Genomic DNA, 24,329 nt, shown 5'->3' with positions numbered 1-24,329 from the left:
TAAGGAAACCGTAGACTTTGTTTAATGTTTGAAAATGCTGTTCTTAAACCAAGTTTGTGCTCATACTTCCACATACACAGTTGACCTTATTATTAGTGGATTCCTAATTTGTGGATTTGGTTGCTCAGTAAAGTTGATTTGTAATCCCCAGTTCAATATTGGTAGCACTTTTACAATAATTTGCATGTATGCAGTAAGGATAAATATAAATTCAAAGTAAAAATTTTTACAGTGAGAGGTTTACGTTCTTCATTAAAAAGGGGAAAGGACTTTGCTAAATTCCATTTCTTAAAGAATATTTACTGTAGAAGATAAATGATTGTTAAAACTCTTTCTCTGAATCTTTGAAACCTATGTAATTTTTCTTATGGGCTACAGAATAAGCTTGTGAATTTTACAACCAGTAATTTTCTCTTAGGACCTGGAAGCCAAGTCTTTGAAGTGTAATCAGTCGAGGAAGATCACACCCTAATCTTCTATAATAGAAGTCTTATGTCAGCTGGCATGTGACTTCATGTTACAAACCCTCATTTGGTCAGAAAAGTCTGAGAAATTATTTTTCTCCCCTTTGGGTAAAAGTAAATAGCAGACCTGTCTCGATTTCTAGGTAAATTTAGGGTGCACCTTGTATAAGAAGTCCAGATGAAACAGGTTAAATGTTCTGCTACTGACTGACAGGACAGTGTTTCGAATCCACCCCAGGTGCACCTTGGGAGATAGGCCTGGTCATCTGCATCTGAGCAATCACAGCCTAAAAACTCAGGGAAGCATTCTATTCTACACAGGCTTCACTGCTGTCAGAATTCTTTAGTGCAGCGGTTCTCAACCTGTGAGTCAAACGACCCCTTCACAGAGGTCGCCTGATTCATAACGAAGAACAATGACAGTGATGAAGTAGCAATGAAAATAATGTTATGGTTGGGGGGTCACCACCACATGAGGAACTATATTAAAGGGTTGCGGTATTAGGGAGGTTGAGAACCACTGCTTCAGTGGATAATTGTGTTAGTCTGGGTAGACTAATCGCTATAAATTCCTCTTCAGACTCACGAAACACATGCAATGACACTGAATGCAGGAAGATCCTAGGCCAGTGGGTGGAAAGTCTTGTGGATTCAGTGGTGGTGTAGGCATCTCAGCACTTGCGTGGGTCTCCACTTGGTTCCTGCAGCTCGAGGGCTTTAGCATAACTCCACGTGCCTTGTTATCAGGAATACGAAGCAGAGTTTGTGTGTGTCTCGTCTCCAGCAAGCTATTTATCTCCGTAGCAACCTGATTGACAGGCTAAAGTCCACCCCTTCACTCTTAATAGTCTTAAATTGGCACCAGATTATGTAACTACAACAACCAACAATGTGTGGCAGAGGGCACTGTCAAGTCATGTATCATGTAAACTTGAGTCAAATCGGATGTATCTTCTTGGCTTTGAAAAGATAGGATTCTTTTCTGACTTTTCAATGGTGGAATGACTCATACATCACATTTCGATTTAATGCTTATTTTGGAAAATTCATTTGTTTCTCTTTGACTTGTGGGAAGTTTATATGGGATAGCAGGAGATTTTAATTATGCTTCTCCAAAATACAGTGGGAACAACTTTGAGTTGCTTTGTGCATATGTTCTCAACTGAGGGTGAGCAAAGTGATACTGCCTCTTGTTTTAGCTTTTATCCTGTAAACCAGTGCCCTTTTTTAGTCCATTCACGTTATTAGGCTCTTTGTGGATGATTTTGATTATACAAATCAATTCCCAAGGATGGTGCTGAACAAGACTGTGGTACTCCTTGTAGAGAAAATACCCGAGGTTAACCAGCTTTGTTCATTCAGACATGAACTATAGTAATACTGGCTGTCAATTCAATGTTAACAAATTGACCCTGTATAGGAAATGGTCCTCCCAGCCACTAACAGAGCAGTAGCAGTTCAGACCCCTCAGCAGCACCAGGGAAGAAAGACATAGCATTCGGTTCCAGAGAGAAGGACCCTGTAACGTGGGGACCATCAGTTTGAATTGACTCCGTGGCAGCAGGTTTGATGTTTGCCTTCATATATTAGATAAGATTTCTTGAAATGGAACACATGTAAAATGAGGTTATATATTGATCAGTTGATATATGAGGGTTTTCCAAAGAGTTCCAGGAAAATTTGTTATTTTTTTCTCTTTTTCCATAAAAATAGTGAAACCTGCACACATACATACATATACAACCAAAAGTTCATGGAAAGTTTATGAAAAAATTCGCATAGGCTTGCGACAAGATGAGGCCTGTGCGCCAGGCTGCAGGAGCCATGTGGCGGGCGAGGACTATACTGGCAAAAGCAGCCCACAGCTTCGGTGTGCACCACCTCCGTCCCAGCACCAGCTGTGCTTGGCGCTCCACAAGGCCAGGCAAGGGGATGGGGTTGGGTGGCCAGGTGACAGCTGTGGACAAAGGCAGCCAAGACACTTGTCACCACGGTTCCAGGAGATGGGCCCCGAGGAACAAACAGTCCCTGGAGCTGGCGCTGCCTCCACCTCCACCAACCCCAGCAACTCTGATCATCTCGGCAGCCACACCAGACCTAGGTGGTCAGAGGGAACTGGGAGATGTCCTAGAAGTAGCAGCAGCTCACCTGTGAGGGCGCCCTCAAGCTCCTGCTGGACACCTCTGAATACCAGGGCCTGGTGAAGCACACGGACGGTTGCCACTGTGGAACAGTTCACTTTGAGGTCTGGGCCTCGGCCGACTTGCACATCTTTGACTGCAGCGGCAGCATTTGCAAGAAGCAGCAGAATAAACATTTCATTGGCCCAGCTGCTTGCTTCAAGCTTCTCTAAAGGGAACGAAGAGCATGACCACATACACGTTCAACAAGCATAAAACTCAGCACATCTTCTGTAAGAGGCGCAGTGTCCAGAGTTTTTACACTCCCGGCTCAAACCCTGGAGGCTATGGAATCGCTTCACATTGCCTGGATGAAGGCACTGCAGACTATGGTCATTGAGGAGTTCGATAGCAGTGATTAGGAGAAAACCGTGAAGGAATACAAAACCAAGAAATGTCTAAAGAGTGAATAGAATTCTGATTCTCACTCACTGAAAAGGAGGGGTGATTGGGGCCAGCCACTCTGCTGGCCCTGCTGCACCGCAGAGGTGCTCATGAAAGTGGCTGACCGAGACTGGCTCCGTGACCAGCAGCCATCTCTCTCTGCTGTTTGCTCTGGCTCCAGTTTCTTTAGGCAGCTTTGTCCTCCCTTAGCCCAAATTTTGATGTAGCCTAGTTGATATCCTCTGTGTATTCTCCACTTTTCTGTGATCTTTTAGAAATAAATATTTTAACATTAAAAACAACATAAACCTCAATTTTTTCCTACCAAAGTAAACTCATATTGTAAGAACATCTAATTTGAACACTAACAAAGTTAGACATAGAAGAGTCCCAGACAGAGCAATGTGGTTTCTAAAATGAAAGCAAAAACAAGCATCAAATTCATGGTAACACTCGAGTGGGAGAGTGGTAAAATCATTGATGCTTTAGGGAAGTTTATGGGGCCAGTGCTCCCAAGAAAAGCAGCAATTACATGTTTTAAAAAGGGGCAAGACAGTGTTGAAGAGGAAGCTTGCAGTAGCATGCCTCCCATATGACTTCCCAAGGAAGCATCTTCATGCCCTGCGGAGAGGACGTGATGAACAGCAGAAACAGTAGCCCACACCAGCACCTCAAATGGTTCAGCCTACACAGTTCTGAATGAAAATTAATTTCATTCCCTAGGAACCAAAATGGTTTCTCCCAAATCAGCTGTAGAGTGGTTTTAGGAGAGTTTTGGGAAATCTCTAGGCATTCAATTTAACAGTCCTGAGTTTGCCCCTCTGCCTTTCCTAATCTTACCCTCTAAAGAGCATCATTCAGTCAGTAATGTAGATAAGACTGCATAGACACGCTTACATTCCCAGGACCTTCAGTTCTTTGGGGATGAAGGAAATGGCTGGTATCACCATTTGAAAAAGTGTCTTGACAGTGATAGAGCTTATGTTCAGAAATAGTTTATCTCTTAATTCCATTTTTCCATGAGCTTCTTGAAATCAGCTTGTATATGTATGTGTGTATAAGTATGTATATACATAACACACATATATGATTCTGACTCTTATTTTCCTGTTGTTTTTTTTACCCCTGAGCTCCCCTATGAGTATTTTTAAGGCTCCCTTGATTAATAAAAGCTTAAGAGGAGAGGAGCTGATGCCAGGGGCTTAGGTGGAGAGCACATATTTTGAGAATGATGAGAGCAATGAATGTACAAATGTGCTTTACACAATTGATGTATGTATGGATCATGATACGAGCTGTATGAGCCCCTAATAAAACAATAAAAAAGAGCTTACGAGATGTTTTTAAGTAAATCAATGAATGAACGAAAAGATACAAACCACCTGACATTAAGTCATCAGTTTCACTTCATTACTTCAAGTTATTGAAGAACTATAGTAGCAACTTTTTTTCCATTATTTTATCTGCATCTTAATATGCATAACATGAAATGTCCTAATATTTAACTCTCTCATATTTTCATTGACTATCTTACAACCTAGTGCCATTGAGTTAATTTCAATTCATAATGGCCCTATAAGACAGAGCAGAACTACTCCATAGTTTCTGAGGTAGTGATATTTTTTAAAATATGCATTTTATTTTGGATTAGATGAAAGTTTACAAAGCAGACCAAAGTTTACATTTAACAATTCATACACATTCTAACTCAGTTCGCCCATTGCAGTCCCGTCAGTGCACCATCACCTAATCCCACTTCTTCCCCTTTCCTGTTTATATTCTTTCTCCTGTATTAATTCCTTGAAATTCGTACTTCTTAAAGTAATCCTTTCCAGGCACCAGTTGTTCTGAGGCTATAAATCTTAAATTTAGTAGGCTTCCCTTTCTTCTGAGAAGCAGTTCGTAGGTTGGAACCACTGACTCTTTGGTTTGAAACCCTATGTTTAACCCACTGCACCAAGATGGAGAGAATAATATTGTAATGGGCTTTTTAACTTTTTTTGGTCTCCATTGGTTTCTATGTTTAGATAAGCCTACTGCTAAAATAAGATATTAGCGGATTAGAAAGGCAATTTTTAGTATTTCTAACAGGTGTTACAGAATCTGATAAATTGTGACTTCAAATTATGTAGAAACAATCTTGTGCAATCTTGCAGTAGATAGATATTTTAATGTTAAAAATTCTACAGTTTGTGAGAGTTGGAAATATTTTTCTTATTCCCAGTTCCTCGATCTTTGGGCATGAATGCATCAGTGACAATTGAAGGAACGTCTGCTATGTACAAACTTCCAATTGCACCGTTAATTATGGGATCCCATCCAGTTGACAACAAATGGTAAGTTGAATACAATTCTAGGGTAGCGTTCTATTATCTTTTAATTCCACTTTTCATTTTTAAGTCCAGTAGTAGTGTTTCCATTTGTCCATTTCCCACCACCACCTGCTTGATTTTCTAGAGATTGGCTTTATGTTTAACCATGTAATATTCCTTTGTTCATTATATGAATATCTGTTCTGAACTTTGCTGATAGAACATAGTCCTTGACTTAAGAAAAAAAAAAACACAGAAAGCTTCACTAATTCCTCTGGTTTAGTGATTGCCTTATATTTTGTGGGACATAACGATGTTGGATTGACACTATGTAGTAGTAATAGCATATGTAATTAAATACTTAAGACTTAGTATATTGAACTATGGGAACAAAGTTCCAAGATTGAGCACTGATAGATTTTGTATGTGATTGTGATTATGTACATGCAAGTCGAAGATGTTTGGTTTTCATATGTAGACAAAATCAACCTCCCATCTTGTTTTAAAGGACTCCCTCCTTTTCCTCAGTCACCAGTGCCAATAGTGTTGATCTTCCTGCCTGTTTCTTCTTGAAATTCCCTCAGCCAATTCCAGTGTCTAGAGCATTTGTTCAGAAACTTCAGAGCTGCACAGGTAAGTTTTAAGGAACAGGAGCTAATACTTGCTTCCTATATTTTGATAAAGGAAATGTCAAATTAGTATTATTTTCTTCAAAGAAGTACTGATATCTATAGATGTTATGATACTTTGTACTCTTAAATACTAAAGTACTTTTTAAATTTTAGTGAAGGAAAAATGTAGCTCATTGTTTTTAAAATGACCGTTACCTTGATCTTTGTTTCTCTAGGAATTCCATTGTTTGAAGCTCAACCAACTTATGTACCGCTCTATGAATTGATTACTCAGTTTGAGCTATCAAAAGATCCTGACCCCATACCTCTGAATCACAACATGCGATTTTATGCGGTAAGGCCCTTGTGGAGGCGCAAACAATTAGCACTTGACTCTTCATCAAAAGATTGGTGTTTCACACCCATGCAGTGGTGTCACAGAAGAAAGGCCTGGTAATCTTCTTCCATAAAGATTACAGCCAAGAAACCCCTGAAGCTCAGTTCTATTACTGATGAGGTCATCTGGGTCAGACTTGGCTAGCTGACAATGTGGGACGGGAGCTGGGGGCAAACTCTGTGAAGCTACCAAGTTGGATGTTGTAAGTAGATGGATCCAAGATCAGGCTTTTCCTTATCAGAGAGATTCTTGCAGTAATATATTTTTCTTTTAGAATGCTGGCCTGTTTGCTCAGTCACACAGGAGATTGCAGATGGTGGAAAATACTGGAGAAACGGAGCATGAATACTCAAGCTAGAAATCTATGTTTAAATCTCAGATGAAAGCTTCTTAATGTAATTTTAGTTTTTACACAAGTACAAATGAGCTTAAAATTTGTCTAGTCTTTCAAGGATCATGAGCTTTAAGCACATAGAAAGAAGAAAGTGCTAGAATAAATAAATTGTGGAGAGTTCTTAAACCTCATCCGGGCTCCAATTGATATGAAGGTTTGAAGAAGTTCTAGACCAGTGTTTCCCAAAGCAGGCAATGCCATCTCAAGGGACACTGGGGACCTGGGAGTGGGATGATGGTGGGGTGGGCTACAAAAGTAGAAGCCTATACTTTATCCTGGATTGTGTAGAAAAGATTTCATTGCCAAGGGTCATGGATTAATTTTTCTGTAAACGGGACAATAAGCCAAATAAATTGAGCAACCAGTAATATAAAATAATGTACCCAAATTTTAGTTGCATTACATTTAGAATAGGGCGTTGATTAAAAACACAGTTTTGCCAATACCATTCAGAGACTCTTACACAGATCTCTCTTAAAATTGTTTTGTTGTATTTAAGTGAAAATTTACATTAAAAAATAGGTTCCCAGTTAACAATTTCTACACAAATTGTTCACTGATACAATTTTGCATTTTTCAAAATGTGTCATCGTCATCCTTGTACGATTTCTAAAACTGTAGTTTCTCTGTCCCTTTAACCTCATCTGTGCTGTGGAGTAATTATTGACCCATTGGTCTTATGTAGTTGATTTCTGTTATTAAGTTAAAAAGTATCCTCAAGGGGTAATTTTGCTTTAAGATATGAAGAGTATCTTAGACCATTCATCTTGGGAAAGTCATTTATTCTCAACTGGTTTAGTAAGGGGACATTTTTAAGATTTTGAGTTCTTAAAAAAAAAAGAATGAATTTGAGTTGTTTTTGTTTTTTGGGGGGAGTTGTTTGTTTTTGTCATTTCTTTGTGAATTTGAGTTCTAGTCACATTTTCTTCCATGCTATCAAGTTCCACTTATTGTGGCAGTCATCAGTCAGGCAGGCAGCATCTATTTCTTCTGCTCTCAGAGAGTTGATGGGACCGTGGTTCCTCTAGACTAGCAGTTTTCAACGTGTGGCATCGCCCGATTCATAACTGTAGCAAAGTTACAGTTATGAAGTAGCAGCAAAAATAATTTTATGATTGGCGGGGTCAACATGAGGAACTATATTAAAGGGTCATGGCATTAGGAAGGTTGAGAACCACTGCTGTACACCATTGTTTCCCAAAGTTGTTGATAATACTCTCTGGGGGGGTGCTGAATGATCCAGGGCAGGGGTGGGGTGGGTACTACAAATGCAGATTCTCATGCTTTATTCTGGATTATGGACTAAATACTACAAAAGCTCTTAATTGCCTGAGGAATTGTTTTGTTTTGTTCTCTGAAAGGGATTGTGTAGACAGTGTTGTAGACTACTACTTCTTTGAGTCTTTGGTTTCCTTCTTTCTCTCTTTTCTGGATGTGTAGAGACCAATAGTTGTATCTTGGAAGGCCATTCACAAGCTTTAAAAATCCCAAACTACTCACCACTTTAGGATGTAGAACATGGTTTTTTGTCTACCCCTCGACCCAAACATGTTTTTTTAACTATTTCATGCCAAGTACTTGGTCATCTGACTGGAAGAGATCCCTGTTTGTACCTATTCCAAAGAAAGGCAACCCAACAGAATGCTCAGTTTATAGAACAATATCATTGAGATCACATGCAAGAAAAATTTTGCTGACGATCATCCAACAATAGTTACAGCACTACATTGACAGGGAGCTGAGGTTCAGGCCAGATTCAGAAGAGGATGTGAAACAAGTGATATTATTGCTGTTGTTTGATGGATCTTAGCTCAAAACAGAGAAAGATGTTTACTGGTGTTTTATTGACTATGCCAAGTGTGGTTTACAACAGAATATGGGTAACTTTGTAAAAAATGGGAATTCCAGAACCCTTCATTTGCTTTTGTGGAACTTGTGCATGTATCAACAGGTAGGCATTCAAGGAGAATAAGAGACTGCTACATGGTTTACAATCAGAAAAAGTGTGTCAGGGTTGTATTCTCTCACCATACCTACTCTGTATGCTGAGCAAATCATCAGAGACGCTGGATTATGTGAAGAAGAATGTGAGGAAGACCATATTGGAAGAACAACCTGCAATCTACAGATGGGAAACAACTTGGCTGAAAATGAGGAGAACGTGAGGCACTTGCTGATGAAGATTAAAGATTGCAGCCGAACACGGTCTTGCTTCATCAATACCCCATGTGCTGTATCATGATACATATTATGCCAGAAAACCTGTGACAGACATTCTTGGTGACTGTTATTGTAAATTCCCCTGACAGCCCCCACCTTTTGTGTAAATAGCATCCAGCCAAGAAAGGGCTGCTTCTGTAAAAGTGAGTAATTCAGGTATGTGATTCAGGAGTTAGCCTACATTGGCCCAATATCCCTCTCTCAACTGGGCTTTAAAAAGTTAATACCAGGGGCTAATCAAAGACAATATTAACGGAAGATCATTAAACCCCGGGGGATGATCAATAGAGTCTACCATAAATTAACAGATTTTGAAAGGGAGCCAAAGGCAAACAACAAACCAACACACGGATCGAGGAATGAGTGTGGGGCTTGCATTGAATCCTAGCTCCAGCTTAAGAGCAACTAGTTCTTTCATCGTGGCCCTGCTGAACAGTCACGCTCAAGAAGGGAACACCAAGGAAAAAGGGAACACAGGATATGGGTGCTACAACAAAATGAAGCAAAAAATTAGCTAGTGTCCGACTAGCACATAAAATAGCACCTGGAGTTGTAAAGGCATGTTTCCAAGCAAGCAGCCATCTAAGTGAGACGTCGACTAATTCCACATGGAAGAAACACCACCATCAGTCACCAAAGGACTGTCTGTATATCATATAATCTGAAGTCAAAGGATGGATTATTATCAGAACCTAAATTGTGAGACTATTTTGCAGAAGGCTCTGGGTGACAGTGGGAACCCAAGATACATTTGTGGAAACTACATAGGAAATAAGCCTCCAGTGATCTCCTTCTGTCCATAATTGAGGAATGGGAGGAAAGTGGTTACTAAACAATGCATTGGAAGATGAGTACTGAACAGTTAAAACTGCTGATCCCTCCCCTCCCCCCTTTCTGATGCATGCTGTATGGAAATGATCTGGCTTTCAACATTTTCACTATTTTTGTCTGTTCATATTAGAGTATATCTCAGGTGCCACTCCTGAAGTTGTGTTTTATGTCTTTTGGTATGTATAACCCAGGAGAGATGGACCTATAGGGACAACAAGTAGAGTAAGGGTTTGAGGGGAGGGGAAGTGGAAAAATGTCATGGAGTCCAGGAAGAAAAAGAATGTTTAGAAAGTGATTGTGGTAGGAATTGTACAATACTGTTTGATGTCATTGAACTATGGAATGATATATGTATTAACTCCCAATTAATAATAAAACTTAAAACCTTTCTATGCTCTAAATAATAAGATAATAGAAATAAATATGAAGGTTTAAAAAAAAAGATTGCAGCCTTCGGTATGGAGTACAACTCATTGTAAAGAAGACCCAGATCCTCACAACTGGACCAATAGGGAACATCATGATAAATGGAGAAAAAGTTGAAATTATCAAGGATTTTGTTTTGCTTGGATCCATAATCAGTATTCATAGAAACAACAGTCAAGACATGAAAGGATTAACCTGTTACATAAGACCATTTTAGAGTTACTTAGAGGAGTAAGGTATGCCTGACCCAAGCTATGGTTTTTTCAATTGCTTCATAGCATGTGAAAGTTGAACACTGAATAAGGAATATTGAGGGGGAATCCATGCATTTGAATTGTGGTGCTGGAGAAAAATATTCAAAGTAAAATGAACTACCAAAAGAGCAAATAAATCTGTCTTGGAAGAAACATGTCCAGAGTGCTCCTTAGAGGCAAGAATGGTGAGACTTTTATCTCACATACATTGGATATGTTGTCCATAGAGACCAGTCCCTGAAGGAGGACAACATGCTTGGTAAAATAGAGGGTCAGAAAACAAGGCCTCGACGAGATGGATTGGCACAGACTACGATGATGGACTCAAGCACGGGGATATTTGGGAGGATGGCGTGTGACTGCAGTGTTGCATTCTGCTGTGCATAGTATCATGAGTCAGAACTGTCCCATGAGACACTAATCATTAACCCTGGAAAACCCAGAGAAAAAGGTGTTTGGCTAGATGAAGGGATTTCAAAAAGTTTGTGTAAAAGTCCGTTATCTGTCAATCCCATCTGTCCATGAACCTTTTAAAGTCCCCATGTAGCTTGCTACATAGTACCTACATGCCCACACACAGCTGTATGTACTTACGCCTATGTACATATTTGTGTAAGCACATCCCTATTTTTTGGTTGTGTTGGGGTTTTTTTACACACAGATTTCTGGGGTAATTTTTAAGTCAGCTAGCTTTAGAAACAACTAGCAGAAAGCATTCTTTAGAAGGTGTCTATTTAGCTAAATGAGTAATTAGCATTTGTAATATCAGCTGACCAGATCATTCACGGTGGGGATATATTAGTCCCTGAAAGGTGCTGTCCTTGTTTTTCTGTGGTGTCGCCTGTGGCTGGAGTGGAGTGCGTGATTAACTAACATTCTTATCCTTTCTCTGTGTTTGTTCAGGCTCTTCCAGGCCAGCAGCATTGCTACTTCCTCAACAAGGATGCTCCTCTTCCAGATGGCCGAAGTCTACAAGGAACCCTTGTTAGCAAAATCACTTTTCAGCACCCTGGCCGGGTTCCTCTTATCCTAAATCTAATCAGACACCAAGTGGCCTATAATACCCTAATTGGAAGCTGTGTCAAAAGAACTATTCTGAAAGAAGGTACAGTCTTGCTTTTTGATCTATTAACTCAAAGATGGAGACCAACTACTAGAGTGGTTCTCTAATTTGGTGACTCATCAAAACTACCTGGAGAGCTTTTTAAACAATAGATCAGCAGTTCTCAACCTGTGGGTTGTGACACCTTTTGGGGGGGGGTCAAACGACCCTTTCACAGGGGTGGCCCAGTTCATAACAGTAGCAAAATTACAGTTATGAAGTAACGAAAATAATTTTATGATTCAGGGGAAACTCACCACAACATGAGGAACTGTATTAAAGGGTGGCAGCATTAGGAAAGTTGAGAACCACTGCTCTAGGTCCTTGGTTCCCACACCCAGATAGGCTGGATTGTAATGTCAGTGGGAGAGAGGTTGGGAATCCAGTTTAACCACCACAGACGATGTTGAGTAAAACCACCAGTCGAGTAGCCTTTGGGAACCATTATGTTATTGTGGAAGAGGCCTGATGGTGTAGTGGTTGTGCATTGGGCTGCTACCTGAAAAGGTGAGCAGGTTGAAACCAATAGTGCTCCTTGGGAGGAGAATGGGGCTTCGAGGCCACAGGGACAGTTCCAATTGTCCTATAGGACTGCTAGGAGTTGGAATTCACTCAGTGGCATTGAGCTTGGGTTTTGATTTGGTTTTATTGTGATGAGCATACATTTTTTGTGTACACAATAATCTTAAGACTTGGCAGTGTGTACATATGTAAAAGAGGATTGCCATTGTGACAGATTTCTTGATAATGGAAAGTTTTGGTTGTTAAAACAGTACTCCCCAATTTCAGTTCTTTCTCTTCTTTAGAGAACTTTATATAACTTCAAACAAGTGAACCTTGGTATCCCCCCCTCCCCATCTTGAAATGCTGACTTTTAAAAATTTTATTTATTTTTGCTGACTTTTTGTTTAAAGCATAGCTGGCCATTAGAAGATTTGATGTAAAATATTTTTGTGGTGAATTTTGACTGCTCCGGCTAACCAGTTCACTTTTCACCTACAGTTATAAAATATCTACGTAATAGATATCAATCAGGGCAAATGGTAGACATAAACAGGAGATGTGAATCAAGATCCCCTTCTTGAGACTAAGAGTGGCTTTAGAAATGAGAAACTTTTCAGAGTTGGCATAATGACATAAAAACATTTACAGGCATCTTTATGGCTCTGCTATTTCATGTGCAACCTAGACACGTTTCCTAAAGGGTCTTATGATACTAAAAATAAGTTTTCGCAACTTATTATATAGCCAAGTCCTACAGAGATAGCATGCAGAAGTATAGTCTCTGGACTGCCAGAACAATTTGATTTAGTAACCTATAGTGAGTTACATTACTTTGCTTAAATATATCATTTCATATATTTATTGTTATTATCATTTTAGATTATAACCTCTACATCCCTCTTTGCCAAACTATCGATTATATAGCTAACTGCTGTAAACTCTGATAGAAGACCAAGTTTATGGCAGTGTGTTGGTCTGTGTTCATCAATTAGAATGAAAAATGCCTGCTGCTCACTTTTACTTCAGGATTCACTCTCAAGACAGCTAGCTAACCAACTGTAATGGAGTTGGTCCCTACTCATAGCAACCTTAGAGGGCAGAGTGGAACTAGGGGTTTCTGAGACTAAATCTTGACAGGAGCTGATTTACTTAGCCTTTGACTAAGGAGTAGCTGCTGGATTTGAACCACAGACCCTGCAGTTAGGAGACCAGTGTATAACTCAGTGTCTCCTGGGGACCTCTAGTTTATAGCGTCTATATCCCTTCTTAATCAAGCTATGAGCTGCAAACTAAGATAAAAGTAGGATTTATGGCTGTGTGATAGATCTGCGCTCATCAAATAGAATGAGAAACTCCGTGGTCACTTTTTTCAGAATTTACTTTCAAGTCCATATTTGTGTCTGCCAGTGTGGTTTGCATTTTGGGGGTTAAATTTTTCATTTTGGAAAGTTAGTTACTTCCTGTTACGGAGAAATTATACCATAAACTAGCAAGCTCCTTAGAATGTGTGTAATTAGTTTTCTCACATCTCTGTGGATGACAGAAGATTTTGAATGAAAATAGGGGTCTTTGTTGAACTCGCAGGCATTGAGTGAGTGTGTCGTGATCCTTTTGTCTTCTAGATTCCCCTGGACTCCTCCAGTTTGAGGTGTGTCCACTCTCGGAGTCCCGTTTCAGTGTGTCTTTTCAACACCCTGTGAATGACTCCCTGGTGTGTGGTGAGTTGTGTGGGTGGCTACCACCATGCCCATGGGAACAACTGGTCTTTGTATCTTTCTCAAATGTCAGAAGTTCCATCAGTTTCCAATGCATTCTGTATGACTTTGTCTTTCAGTGGTAATGGATGTACAGGACTCGACCCACGTGAACTGTAAACTCTACAAGGGGCTGTCAGATGCACTCATCTGCACAGATGACTTCATTGCCAAAGTTGTGCAAAGGTAGCCCGAGCCCTTTCCCGCCAGTGCCTGTGCTTGTTTATCTATTGTTGTTAAGGTCACCATGAGAATAATGCAATGTTAAGTTAGGTGATTTTTTTATGTGACATTTAAGGTAATTTTAGGAAGAGTGAAAAAAAAGTGTAGCACTTTTTTCACCCATCCTTTATGCCACTTTTTAAACTGTAAAATGAGTAGAATATTTAAGCCAGTTGCCTGCCCTGAAACAGAATTTTTTTCTACAGCGGGGACCAGCGGCTTCTTTTTATAACTACTTTATTGGAACACTCATCTTCATTTGCTCACTGTGTTTGGCTACTTTATGATCCACAAAGCCTAAAATATCTCATACCTTAAGAAAACAGTTTCTGATAGCCTAGATTTACTAGAGCAGAATATTTTTGAACACATGCTTATAGACATGTCTACAATCAAATGCTTTACCTTTAAATAAAATCTTGAACTACCAGTTACACTTCTTAAACCATTAAAGTTTAGAACTTGATGTGTCAAGAGACTTTCCTATTTAAAGTAAATCATATTCCCATTAATTCACAAGTGAAACCTCAAAAAGCAGGGGTTTTTTTGCCTTCACTGAGTTTTATTATTACCCGTGTTTTGTTTATTGCTTTTTTTCTCCTCTGGTGTGATTATTAAATTGTCTGGCTTTGTTTTTGGTGAGTATTTCACAATACAGGTCATGATTCCTGATAGGGTCAGTTGTTTTTAAAAGAATAACCTGAAGGTCTGCATTTGATGATACGTTCTGCATTTGATGATACTGCTTTAGCTTTTCAGTTTACTTGCATCACCTGAAAACTGCTTACAGAAAAACTTCCTGATGGCTTACCGAAATCTCAAACATCAGAGCCTATTTTGCCAAATTAAAAGCTGGTCTCAGTAGTGGTGGTGATTGTACTTTTCCTGCGTTGTCTTCCAGATGTATGTCCATCCCAGTGACGATGAGGGCTATTCGGAGGAAAGCTGAAACCATTCAGGCCGACACCCCAGCCCTGTCCCTCATTGCAGAGACAGTGGAAGACATGGTGAAAAAGAACCTGCCCCCGGCTAGCAGCCCAGGGTATGGCATGACCACAGGCAACAACCCAATGAGTGGTACCACTACACCAACCAACACCTTTCCGGGGGGTCCCATTACCACCTTGTTTAATATGAGCATGAGCATCAAAGATCGGCATGAGTCGGTGGGCCATGGGGAGGACTTCAGCAAGGTTTCTCAGAACCCAATTCTTACCAGTTTGTTGCAAATCACAGGAAACGGGGGGTCTACCATTGGCTCGAGTCCGACCCCTCCTCATCATACACCGCCACCTGTCTCCTCGATGGCCGGCAACACCAAGAACCACCCGATGCTCATGAACCTTCTTAAAGATAATCCTGCCCAGGATTTCTCAACACTTTATGGAAGCAGCCCTTTAGAAAGGCAGAACTCCTCTTCTGGCTCTCCCCGGATGGATATATGTTCTGGGAGCAACAAGACGAAGAAGAAGAAGTCATCAAGATTACCGCCTGACAAACCCAAGCACCAGACTGAAGATGAATTTCACAGGGAGCTATTTTCGATGGATGTTGACTCTCAGAACCCTATCTTTGATGTCAACATGTCAGCTGACACTTTGGATACTCCACACATCACTCCAGCTCCAAGCCAGTGTAGCACTCCCCCAACAACTTACTCACAACCAATACCTCACCCTCAGCCCAGTATTCAAAGGATGGTCCGTCTATCCAGTTCAGACAGCATTGGCCCAGATGTTACTGATATCCTTTCAGACATTGCAGAAGAAGCTTCTAAGCTTCCCAGCACTAGTGATGATTGTCCAACCATTGGCACCCCTGTTCGAGATTCTTCAAGCTCTGGGCATTCTCAGAGTGCCCTCTTTGACCCTGATGTCTTTCAAACCAATAATAATGAAAATCCATATACTGATCCAGCTGACCTTATTGCAGATGCTACTGGAAGCCCCAGTAGTGACTCTCCTACCAATCATTTTTTTCCTGATGGAGTAGATTTCAATCCTGATTTATTGAACAGCCAGAGCCAAAGTGGCTTTGGAGAAGAATACTTTGATGAAAGCAGCCAAAGTGGGGATAATGATGATTTCAAAGGCTTTACATCCCAGACATTAAATACTTTAGGGGTGCCAATCCTTGGAGGTGATAATGGAGAGACCAAGTTTAAAGGCAATAGCCAAGCTGACACGGTTGACTTCAGTATTATATCAGTGGCTGGCAAGCCTCTGGGTCCTACAGATACTATGGAGCTTCACAGTGGTAGTCAGAGTCCCTTATTGAGTACTGGGGATTTGGGAAAAGAAAAAATTCCAAAGCGGGTTAAGGAAGGCAATGGTACTAGTAATAGTCTATCAGGGCCAGGGTTAGACAGCAAACCAGGGAAACGCAGTCGGACCCCTTCTACTGATGGCAAAAGCAAAGACAAGCCTCCAAAGAGAAAGAAGGCAGACACAGAGGGAAAGTCTCCATCTCACTGTGCTAACCGACCTTTTACCCCACCAACCAGTACAGGGGGCTCCAAATCTCCAGGCAGTTCAGGAAGATCTCAGACTCCCCCAGGAGTTGCTACACCACCCATTCCCAAAATCACTATTCAGATTCCCAAGGGGACAGTGATGGTGGGCAAGCCCTCATCTCACAGCCAGTACACCAGCAGTGGTTCCGTGTCTTCCTCTGGCAGCAAAAGCCATCACAGTCATTCTTCTTCCTCTTCTTCATCTTCTGCTTCCACCTCGGGCAAAATGAAAAGCAGTAAGTCAGAAGGTTCAAGTTCCAAATTAAGTAGCAGTATGTATTCTAGCCAAGGGTCGTCTGGGTCTAGCCAGTCTAAGAACTCATCCCAGTCTGGCGGGAAGCCAGGCTCTTCTCCCATCACCAAGCATGGTCTGAGCAGTGGCTCCAGCAGCACCAAGATGAAACCCCAAGGGAAGCCATCGTCACTTATGAATCCTACTCTAAGTAAGCCAAACATATCCCCTTCTCATTCAAGGCCACCTGGGTCCTCTGACAAACTTGCCTCTCCAATGAAGCCTGTTCCAGGGACGCCCCCATCTAAAGCCAAGTCTCCTATTAGTTCAGGTTCTGGTGGCGCTCATATATCTGGAACTAGTTCAAGTTCTAGCATAAAATCATCTTCAGGGTTAGGATCCTCAGGCTCATTGTCCCAGAAAACCCCTCCATCGTCCAACTCTTGTACAACATCATCTTCCTTTTCTTCAAGTGGCTCTTCCATGTCATCCTCTCAGAACCAGCATGGTAGTTCCAAAGGGAAATCTCCCAGCAGGAATAAGAAGCCGTCCTTAACGGCAGTGATAGATAAACTGAAGCATGGAGTTGTCACCAGTGGCCCTGGAGGCGAAGACCAAATGGACGGCCAGATGGGAGTGAGCTCAAACTCATCTAGCCATCCCATGTCCTCCAAACATAACATGGCAGGAGACTTCCAGGGGAAACGTGAGAAAAGTGATAAAGAGAAATCAAAGGTTTCCACTTCGGGGGGGTCAGGGGATTCTTCCAAGAAGACTTCAGAATCAAAAAATGTGGGGAGCACTGGTGTGGCAAAGATTATTATCAGCAAGCATGATGGAGGGTCCCCCAGCATCAAAGCCAAAGTGACTTTGCAGAAACCTGGGGAAAGTAGTGGAGAAGGGCTCAGGCCTCAGATGGCCTCTTCTAAAAACTATGGCTCCCCACTCATTAGTGGGTCCACTCCAAAGCATGAGCGTGGTTCTCCTAGCCATAGTAAGTCCCCAGCATATACCCCCCAGAATCTGGACAGTGAAAGTGAGTCAGGCTCCTCCATTGCCGAAAAGTCCTATCAGAACAGTCCCATCTCAGATGATGGCATCCGACCCCTTCCGGACTACAGCACAGAGAAACATAAGAAGCACAAAAAGGAAAAGAAGAAAGTGAAAGATAAAGATAGGGACCGGGAACGAGACAAAGACAGAGATAAGAAAAAGTCTCATAGCATGAAGCCAGAGAATTGGTCTAAGTCGCCTATCTCTTCAGACCAATCCTTGTCTATGACCAGTAACACGATCTTGTCTGCAGACAGACCCTCAAGGCTTAGCCCTGACTTTATGATTGGAGAGGAAGATGATGATCTTATGGATGTGGCTCTAATTGGCAATTAAGAATTTTTCTTTCTAAAAAAACATGACCAGGCAAACCTAATGTTGTGGGAAACCCACCATAAGGGGTGAATCAGATCTGATTTTTGTTTTAAAGTCTTAAGTGGCTGGGCTCTAACATTGAGCTGGTTGAATTGAGAGAGGCATAGCCAGACCTTACCAAAAAAGACCCTGGGGTTTGATTCTGGTTACCAGGAATTCCTTTTACTTTGCCACAAAGAAAAAATACTTGCTTAGGAAAAGGGTGGGGTGGGGTGGGCAGAGATAAGGGGTAAGGAAGGGTGGGAAACTTTTGTGGGAGATATTCATATATATATATATTTTTTCTCCCCCTTTCCATTTTTAGGCCATGTTTTAAACTCATTTTAGTGCATGTATTTGAAGGGCTGGGCTGGAAATGAAGAAGCAATACATTCCTTGATGCATTTGCATGGAGGTGGTTCACCTTTGTTTGGGTAGTTGTCCATTTGAAGCATGGGCAAATGAAGGACTTTGGTCATTTTGGACACATAAGTAATGTTTGGTGTCTGTTAGGAGTGATTGAGGGTGTTTTAGCTATTTATTTGTAATATTTTAATCCTTATCTGTTTGTTTTTATACAGTGTTTCTAATTCTATGAGGTTCAGGGTTCAAAATGCAAAATGATAGGAGACAAGAGCGAGGCTTATTTGATGAATTGGGGCTTGCGGGCTGTGGTACTATAGCATCAAGCCCAAGTCCTGTAGTCAGAACCCACCTTTAGAGTTAAATAGAAAAACCCAAATGATATTTTTTTATTTTTTTGGAGGTTTTTCATAGGGTTCAGACATCATAGGAATAGGGGTTACCTCCGAGTGGAGGTATTAATTTATACTCTTTCTCTTAAAAAAGCTGGGCTGGCTTTTTAGGATGAAACCATATTTTCAGATGAAGCAATGTTTAATGTGGAGCAGCCCCCCAAGCCAGTGGCATGAAAACCATTACAGAATTAATAGTTCTTCTACTCCCACAATGTGCCAAAAGTCCAAATCCCAGCATTGGGTTTGCAGAAGTGACGCCATTCCCAGAGCTGGGCTCCTTGTTTATCTTCCTTGCAAGTTGGAGGAGTTCAAACTCTAAACACTCCACTCTATAAGCCCTGAAATAAAACAGTTAAAATTTTGCAGCCATAGTTCACTTAAAACAATTTCAATCTCACTTGAAGAAGTGGGGACCTGGAATGCTAGGTGGGCATGAAGAAAAAACCTTGCTACTATGTAGCAATACATTTGGACCTTTTTTGAAGAAATGGGTCTGAGTCTGGATTCTGGGGGACATCATTAAAAAGCCCTTTAAATAAGGTATCGAAATCCAGGAGACCGTTTGAGTGCAACACAAGTTCTCAGTATTTGGAGGGTCCTTTCAAAATTCCGCGGCCTTACTTTGATTTTGACACCTGCACTGTGCCATTCCTGATAATTCCATTCAGGATCTGTATCCGCAGGATGGGGCATGGTCCCCAGCACAACTCTTCTGGATTAAATAAATGGAAAAAAAAAAAAAGCCAGGTGATTCTTTTTTTCTATTTGTGTCGTAAGTGGAGTGAAGTCATCAGACGTGGAAGGTGATTTCTAAATTCAGCTTTCTGCGGGCTGGAGTTAGCATAAAGCTGGAAAAGCAACTTTCTTTCCTGGACTGTCTCTGATTTCCTCTAGTGTTCTCCCTTTCCTGGTCATCAGCTCTCAAAAACTGCCACTTTTGTGTCCCAAGGTAATACGAACTAGGAAACGAAACATTGCAAAGTGGAGCAAGAAAAGCTATCAGTTACCGTATCAGAGTCAAATGTCTTGGGTGACACTAAGGAGGACATGGGCAAAGTGATACCAGAGTGCTTTATCTTGTGATGCTGATACAGTAGCAGCCTCTCAGACATACAACAGGTTGGATTTCTCACAAGTTTGTCACCTAGTTTTGAATCCTATCCCATTGGTTTCTGCAGGAAAAAAAAAAAAGTTAAGTTTTTTAACTTTGTGCTGGGTGGGGAAGATCTTAATGGGGAATGTACTGCATAGTATCAGAGGCTCAGCTCCCCCAAGCAGAGCCAACAAATTCCAAAATGAGTAAACTGGGAAGCTTTTTCTCTCTTTCTGTCTTCATCCCAGATCAAAGAATCCCGAGTTAGGATCTGGATGAAGGATAAGCCCCTGAATTGTCGATGGGCACACCCCACACACTGACCCAGCATCTGAACTTGCTTAACAGGGAGCCGGGGCTAAACTGCTTCACCCTGCCTGAGAACCAGGGAGCACTGCATTTCTCCACAGGGTGGAGGAGAAGAGGCAGAGTAAACCAAGCCTGGGACACCTCCCTCCTGTCTAGGTGCACTCATTCTCCTGTTGCAAAAGACGGCAAGGAAACGAAGTCAACTTCTACCAATCTGCTGCTGCTGGAGTCTCATGTATTCTTAGTTTGACCTGATTCCTCTTCTGTCTTGTAGATTCATGTTAGGGGTTCTTGGTCAAAACCTGCTCTGATGTACATGTGGAGATTTCAGGTTCAAAATCATTGTGTTTTACAAGTATTTTAATGACAAAATACGAAGCAGGTTATCACTTGCCAAAATGAGGCTTGATATTGGTGACTCTTGAAAGGATTTTCCTTAAGGCCTAGGCCTGAAATTTTATTACAGCAATATGAATTCTCGAGAGAAACCCTTTCAGGGAGCCAGTGAGTCATGCAGTACCCCCAGATGAGTCACTTAATCATAGCATGTGCTACTATAGGAAATAGATTCACAGTCCCTGGGTACCCCCCTTTTTTTTTCCCTTCTCTCCCCCATCCTCCCTCTTTTCTGCCCTTGAATTTTTAGAAGGGTAAGGGATATGTAACATTTCAAAAGCTAGGTTGGGAAACATGTTCAAGTGAGCTTTAAAATTTGAGTTTCAAATGTACATCAGGAGCAGTTGGGGAGGGTCTTTTCTAAAAAATCAAATTGGATTTTCTGTGTGTATGGCCATTCTGTAAATACTTTGGGGGTTTTTCATTTTTTTGAAAGTAGACAAAATCCTGTTTTGTGGGATTCCCCCCCCCCAAACATTGCAAATTAACTTATTTACATGCAAATAAATTTCTTTGATAAAAAGTAACATGCCTATGTGTAATATATACTTAACCTATGAATAATTTTTACTTGCTTCCACAGCTACTGGTCTGCAGCTGTTTTTCTGGTAGCAGTTGTGGCAGTCCTCTGTAGGAAAGAAAGTGTTACCCAACCTAACATCCTTCTTTCCCAGCAAAATGGAAAGTTGGGCATATGTGTGTGACAGACACAGAAAACAAACAAAAACCGTTTTACTTGCTATTCACCTTTAAGCCTTTCTTAAATACCAGTGGAAATCAATCAGCCCTAGTATTTGGAAGAGACAAAAGACATGAAACATATTTCTCTGCTTGTGCCAGTCCTAACAGCTTTCCTTAGTTATTAGTCACCAAATTATTAATGGTTCTCCATGGGGGGGGGAGTTAGTTGATGTAACTGAATTCCATGCAGACTCAGCATTCAATGTACAGCACCATCAAACTGGTCCTCAGTCACTGCTGTTTGAGCCCACTGTTGTAGCCACTCTTTCCATCTCACTGAGCATCTTCCTGTTTTCATGAACTCTACCAAGCAAGATGTCCTTTCTCAGGACTTGAGGAGTTTATGAGGATATTGTTCTTAAGAAGCCCATGCTAGGATTGATTTTTTAAAAATTAGGTTTGTGACGCTAAGGAGTTGGGTAAGAATCAGTGAAAATAAGGCTGTTCTCAAAAGCTCTTCAGTGCTGGCTGCTCTTAAATAATTATTTCATCAGCCATAAGTCAGTCCGTGCTAATAAACAGGGTGTGAAGACATACTGCTTTGGTAGCATACAATTAAGTGCAGTAGTACTCCCAAGACTTCTGGAATTTATGGCAGTTTTTATTCATCTTTGGGATAGCATTTTGTAGTTCTGCTGTTTGGAAGGTAAGCCCCCATCAGACTGTTGTCTAATTTGTAGAGCTTCGATCATAAATTATGAATATGTTGGCCAGAACTGCTTAATATGAGAGGCTATCTTCTCTAGACAGAGCCAAGGAGGTTGTGAAAATCGGTTTCCGCTCAGGAAACGCCCCCGCCTACTCTCCAGGACACGCTTGTTTCTCCCGCCAAAGTGGCGTCAAGATCAGGTCCTCATCAAAAACCGTCGTGATTGGAGGACGGGCAGGCACTGCAACCCATTGGGTGCAAGCGGCGGCAGGGGCGGTGGGAGCAAAAGGCTGCCCCCTAATGTTATGCCCGCCCCCCCCCGCCCCGCGAACGCGCGCCCCTCCCCCTGAAAAAAAGGAGTAGCCCCCCCCGCTCCTGCACTGCAGCCTCTGACCCCAAGACTCCAGGTGCGGTCTCCGACGTATCTCTGGATCAGAACGGGGCTCCAGGCCTGCCCTGAGCCCAGTGGGCCCCAGCCCTCCGGAGCCGGGCACCCGGAGAGACACGCCCCGCAGCGGCCCCCTCGGCCTCCCTGCAGCACCCCGTAATGCAATCCACGGGGGCGGGGGAGGCGGCACCGGCGGCGCCAGCGGCACTTCCCCAACACGGAGACGTCCCGGAGGAGGAGGAACATGGCTCCGAGCAGGGACCGCCTGCTGCACTTTGGGTTCAAGGCGACAGTGAGTGCGAGGGGAAGAGCGCTGGGAGGCCGGGCAGGACGTCTGTGCTAGCACAAGTGCGAAGACTGCGGGGGTGGGGACTGGACGGAAAGCGCAGGCCCTCTGCGGGGTGCTGCGTGCTTGGGGGGCAGCGGGGGGCGGGGTGCTCCCGCGTAGGTGCCGCGTTCCTGGCTCACCCGCGCACTCAGACGCCCCTACACGTAGCCCACCCCCCTTTGACACAGATACGCACAGACATGGGCACTTCCCTGCCTCGTCCAGTCTGGGGGTGCTCGCTTGCCCCGAGGGCCAGGGCCTCGTCCCTCCGCCGCCGCCGCCGCCGCCGCTGCCGCCGCCGCGCTCGGGCCGCTCGCGGGCGGCCGGCGAGGGGCGCCGGGTGGGGGAGGGGTGGTCGTGCGCCGCGGCGGCGCGCTCCTCCCCGCCCCTCCCCCCGGCGCTCCGCGGCCCGGGCGGCTCTGCCCAATGAGGAGCGGCGTTGCTGGCAGGTGGGGAGTGTTTTTGTTTTGGGTTGAAGTTGAGGCTGGCGAGAGAGGGAGAGAAAGAGAAGAGCCAGCCAAGAGCCGCCGGGCACCGCCGCGGGAGGTGGTGGAGGCCCAGCCGCCGGCGAGCGGCCTTCCCTGCGAGCCCGCCGGCCCCCGCCCTGCCCCCGCCCGGCCCCCGCCCGGCGCCGGCGCGCCCGGGCCTGCCCTGGGCCCCTGTCCGTGCGCTCGCCCGCCGCAGCCTGCGCCCGGCCGCGGCCGCACCCGCCGGCCCCATGAGGAGGGACGTGAACGGAGTGACCAAGAGCAGGTTTGAGGTGTGCGCTTGCGGCGGGGGGCGGGCGCGGGGCGACGTGGAAGAGGCGACCCCCCCTCTCGCCCTGGAAAATTAACTCCGCGCGGAATCTCCGTGGCGAGCGCCGCCACCCACCCGCCAGTAGGCTTGCCCGACTTGGGTCCCCTTTCTCTGGACCCGAAAGCCCAGTGCCCCTCGGCGCCCCCAGCCCCTCCGACTGTTTGCTCCCGGCCTCTTCTTCCCTCCCGCGGCCCCCGGGCCCCGCCGAGGGGATTCGCCCCGGAGCCCCGCGGTCCCCCAGCTTTCCAGTCTTTCCACCCCACTTGGCCGGCCTCCTCCCACCCGGCAGAGCGAGCATCGCCGGAGCGGTCGGCCCGAGCTTGCTTCTCTCGGCCGCGTTCTTCGGGAAGCGTTTGTGGTCCGTCGAGAGAGATTCTGGGCCGGGGAGGGGCATTTGTCCGACTTTGAGAGACCCCGGTTAAACTGAGGGGGGTCGAGGGACTGGACGGTCGGGCGGCCGCGGGGATTTCGGGACTGTGTATTGTCCTGGCACTTCCTCCTCTTTCCAGCTTAGTCTCCACTTTGGGAGTTCATTGTTCCTAGGATCGTCTACCTCAAGCCTGCGAGACGCCAGAAAGTCCACGTCGGTCGGCTGGTGCGTTCGGAACTTTGCCTTTTCTGGCGAGGGAAGTCGGTAGTCGTCGCCTGAGGGATGGATGGATA

The 24,329-nt window shown here is 43.6% G+C and overlaps 2 protein-coding genes, 1 non-coding gene and 1 pseudogene across 4 annotated transcripts in view; all 4 read left to right on the top strand.

Moving 5' to 3' along the window:
* Positions 1-20,546, top strand: part of MED1 (mediator complex subunit 1) — a 31,352-nt gene extending 10,806 nt beyond the window's left edge. Inside the window, exons 11-17 of the mRNA XM_075561757.1 lie at positions 5,253-5,364; positions 5,849-5,973; positions 6,188-6,306; positions 11,377-11,578; positions 13,702-13,797; positions 13,914-14,019; positions 14,957-20,546. Of these exons, the coding sequence (XP_075417872.1) occupies positions 5,253-5,364; positions 5,849-5,973; positions 6,188-6,306; positions 11,377-11,578; positions 13,702-13,797; positions 13,914-14,019; positions 14,957-18,188 (3,992 nt within the window). The 3' untranslated portion in view covers positions 18,189-20,546. The remainder of the gene's footprint in view (positions 1-5,252; positions 5,365-5,848; positions 5,974-6,187; positions 6,307-11,376; positions 11,579-13,701; positions 13,798-13,913; positions 14,020-14,956) is intronic.
* LOC142459819 (centromere protein V pseudogene) lies at positions 5-5,239 on the top strand (annotated as a pseudogene).
* A 791-nt stretch (positions 20,547-21,337) lies between the features above and the next one.
* LOC142460546 (small nucleolar RNA SNORA41) lies at positions 21,338-21,475 on the top strand. Its single transcript, XR_012786730.1, has one exon. It is a non-coding gene; the product is annotated as a small nucleolar RNA SNORA41 (small nucleolar RNA).
* A 1,052-nt stretch (positions 21,476-22,527) lies between these two features.
* The window catches only part of FBXL20 (F-box and leucine rich repeat protein 20), an 84,632-nt gene continuing 82,830 nt past the window's right edge, over positions 22,528-24,329 (top strand). Inside the window, exon 1 of one of the 2 annotated variants that reach the window (XM_075561755.1) lies at positions 22,528-22,832. In XM_075561755.1, the coding sequence (XP_075417870.1) occupies positions 22,785-22,832 (48 nt within the window). In that variant the 5' untranslated portion in view covers positions 22,528-22,784. Of the gene's footprint in view, positions 22,833-23,332; positions 23,629-24,329 lie in introns of those variants that run through there. The other variant, XM_075561756.1, reaches the window with a different exon arrangement.

Source organism: Tenrec ecaudatus, chromosome 10, assembly GCF_050624435.1.
Source record: "Tenrec ecaudatus isolate mTenEca1 chromosome 10, mTenEca1.hap1, whole genome shotgun sequence".
Taxonomy (NCBI): domain Eukaryota; kingdom Metazoa; phylum Chordata; class Mammalia; order Afrosoricida; family Tenrecidae; genus Tenrec; species Tenrec ecaudatus.
Note: the sequence above shows the minus strand (reverse complement) of the source record. Positions and strands in the feature narration are given on the sequence as shown.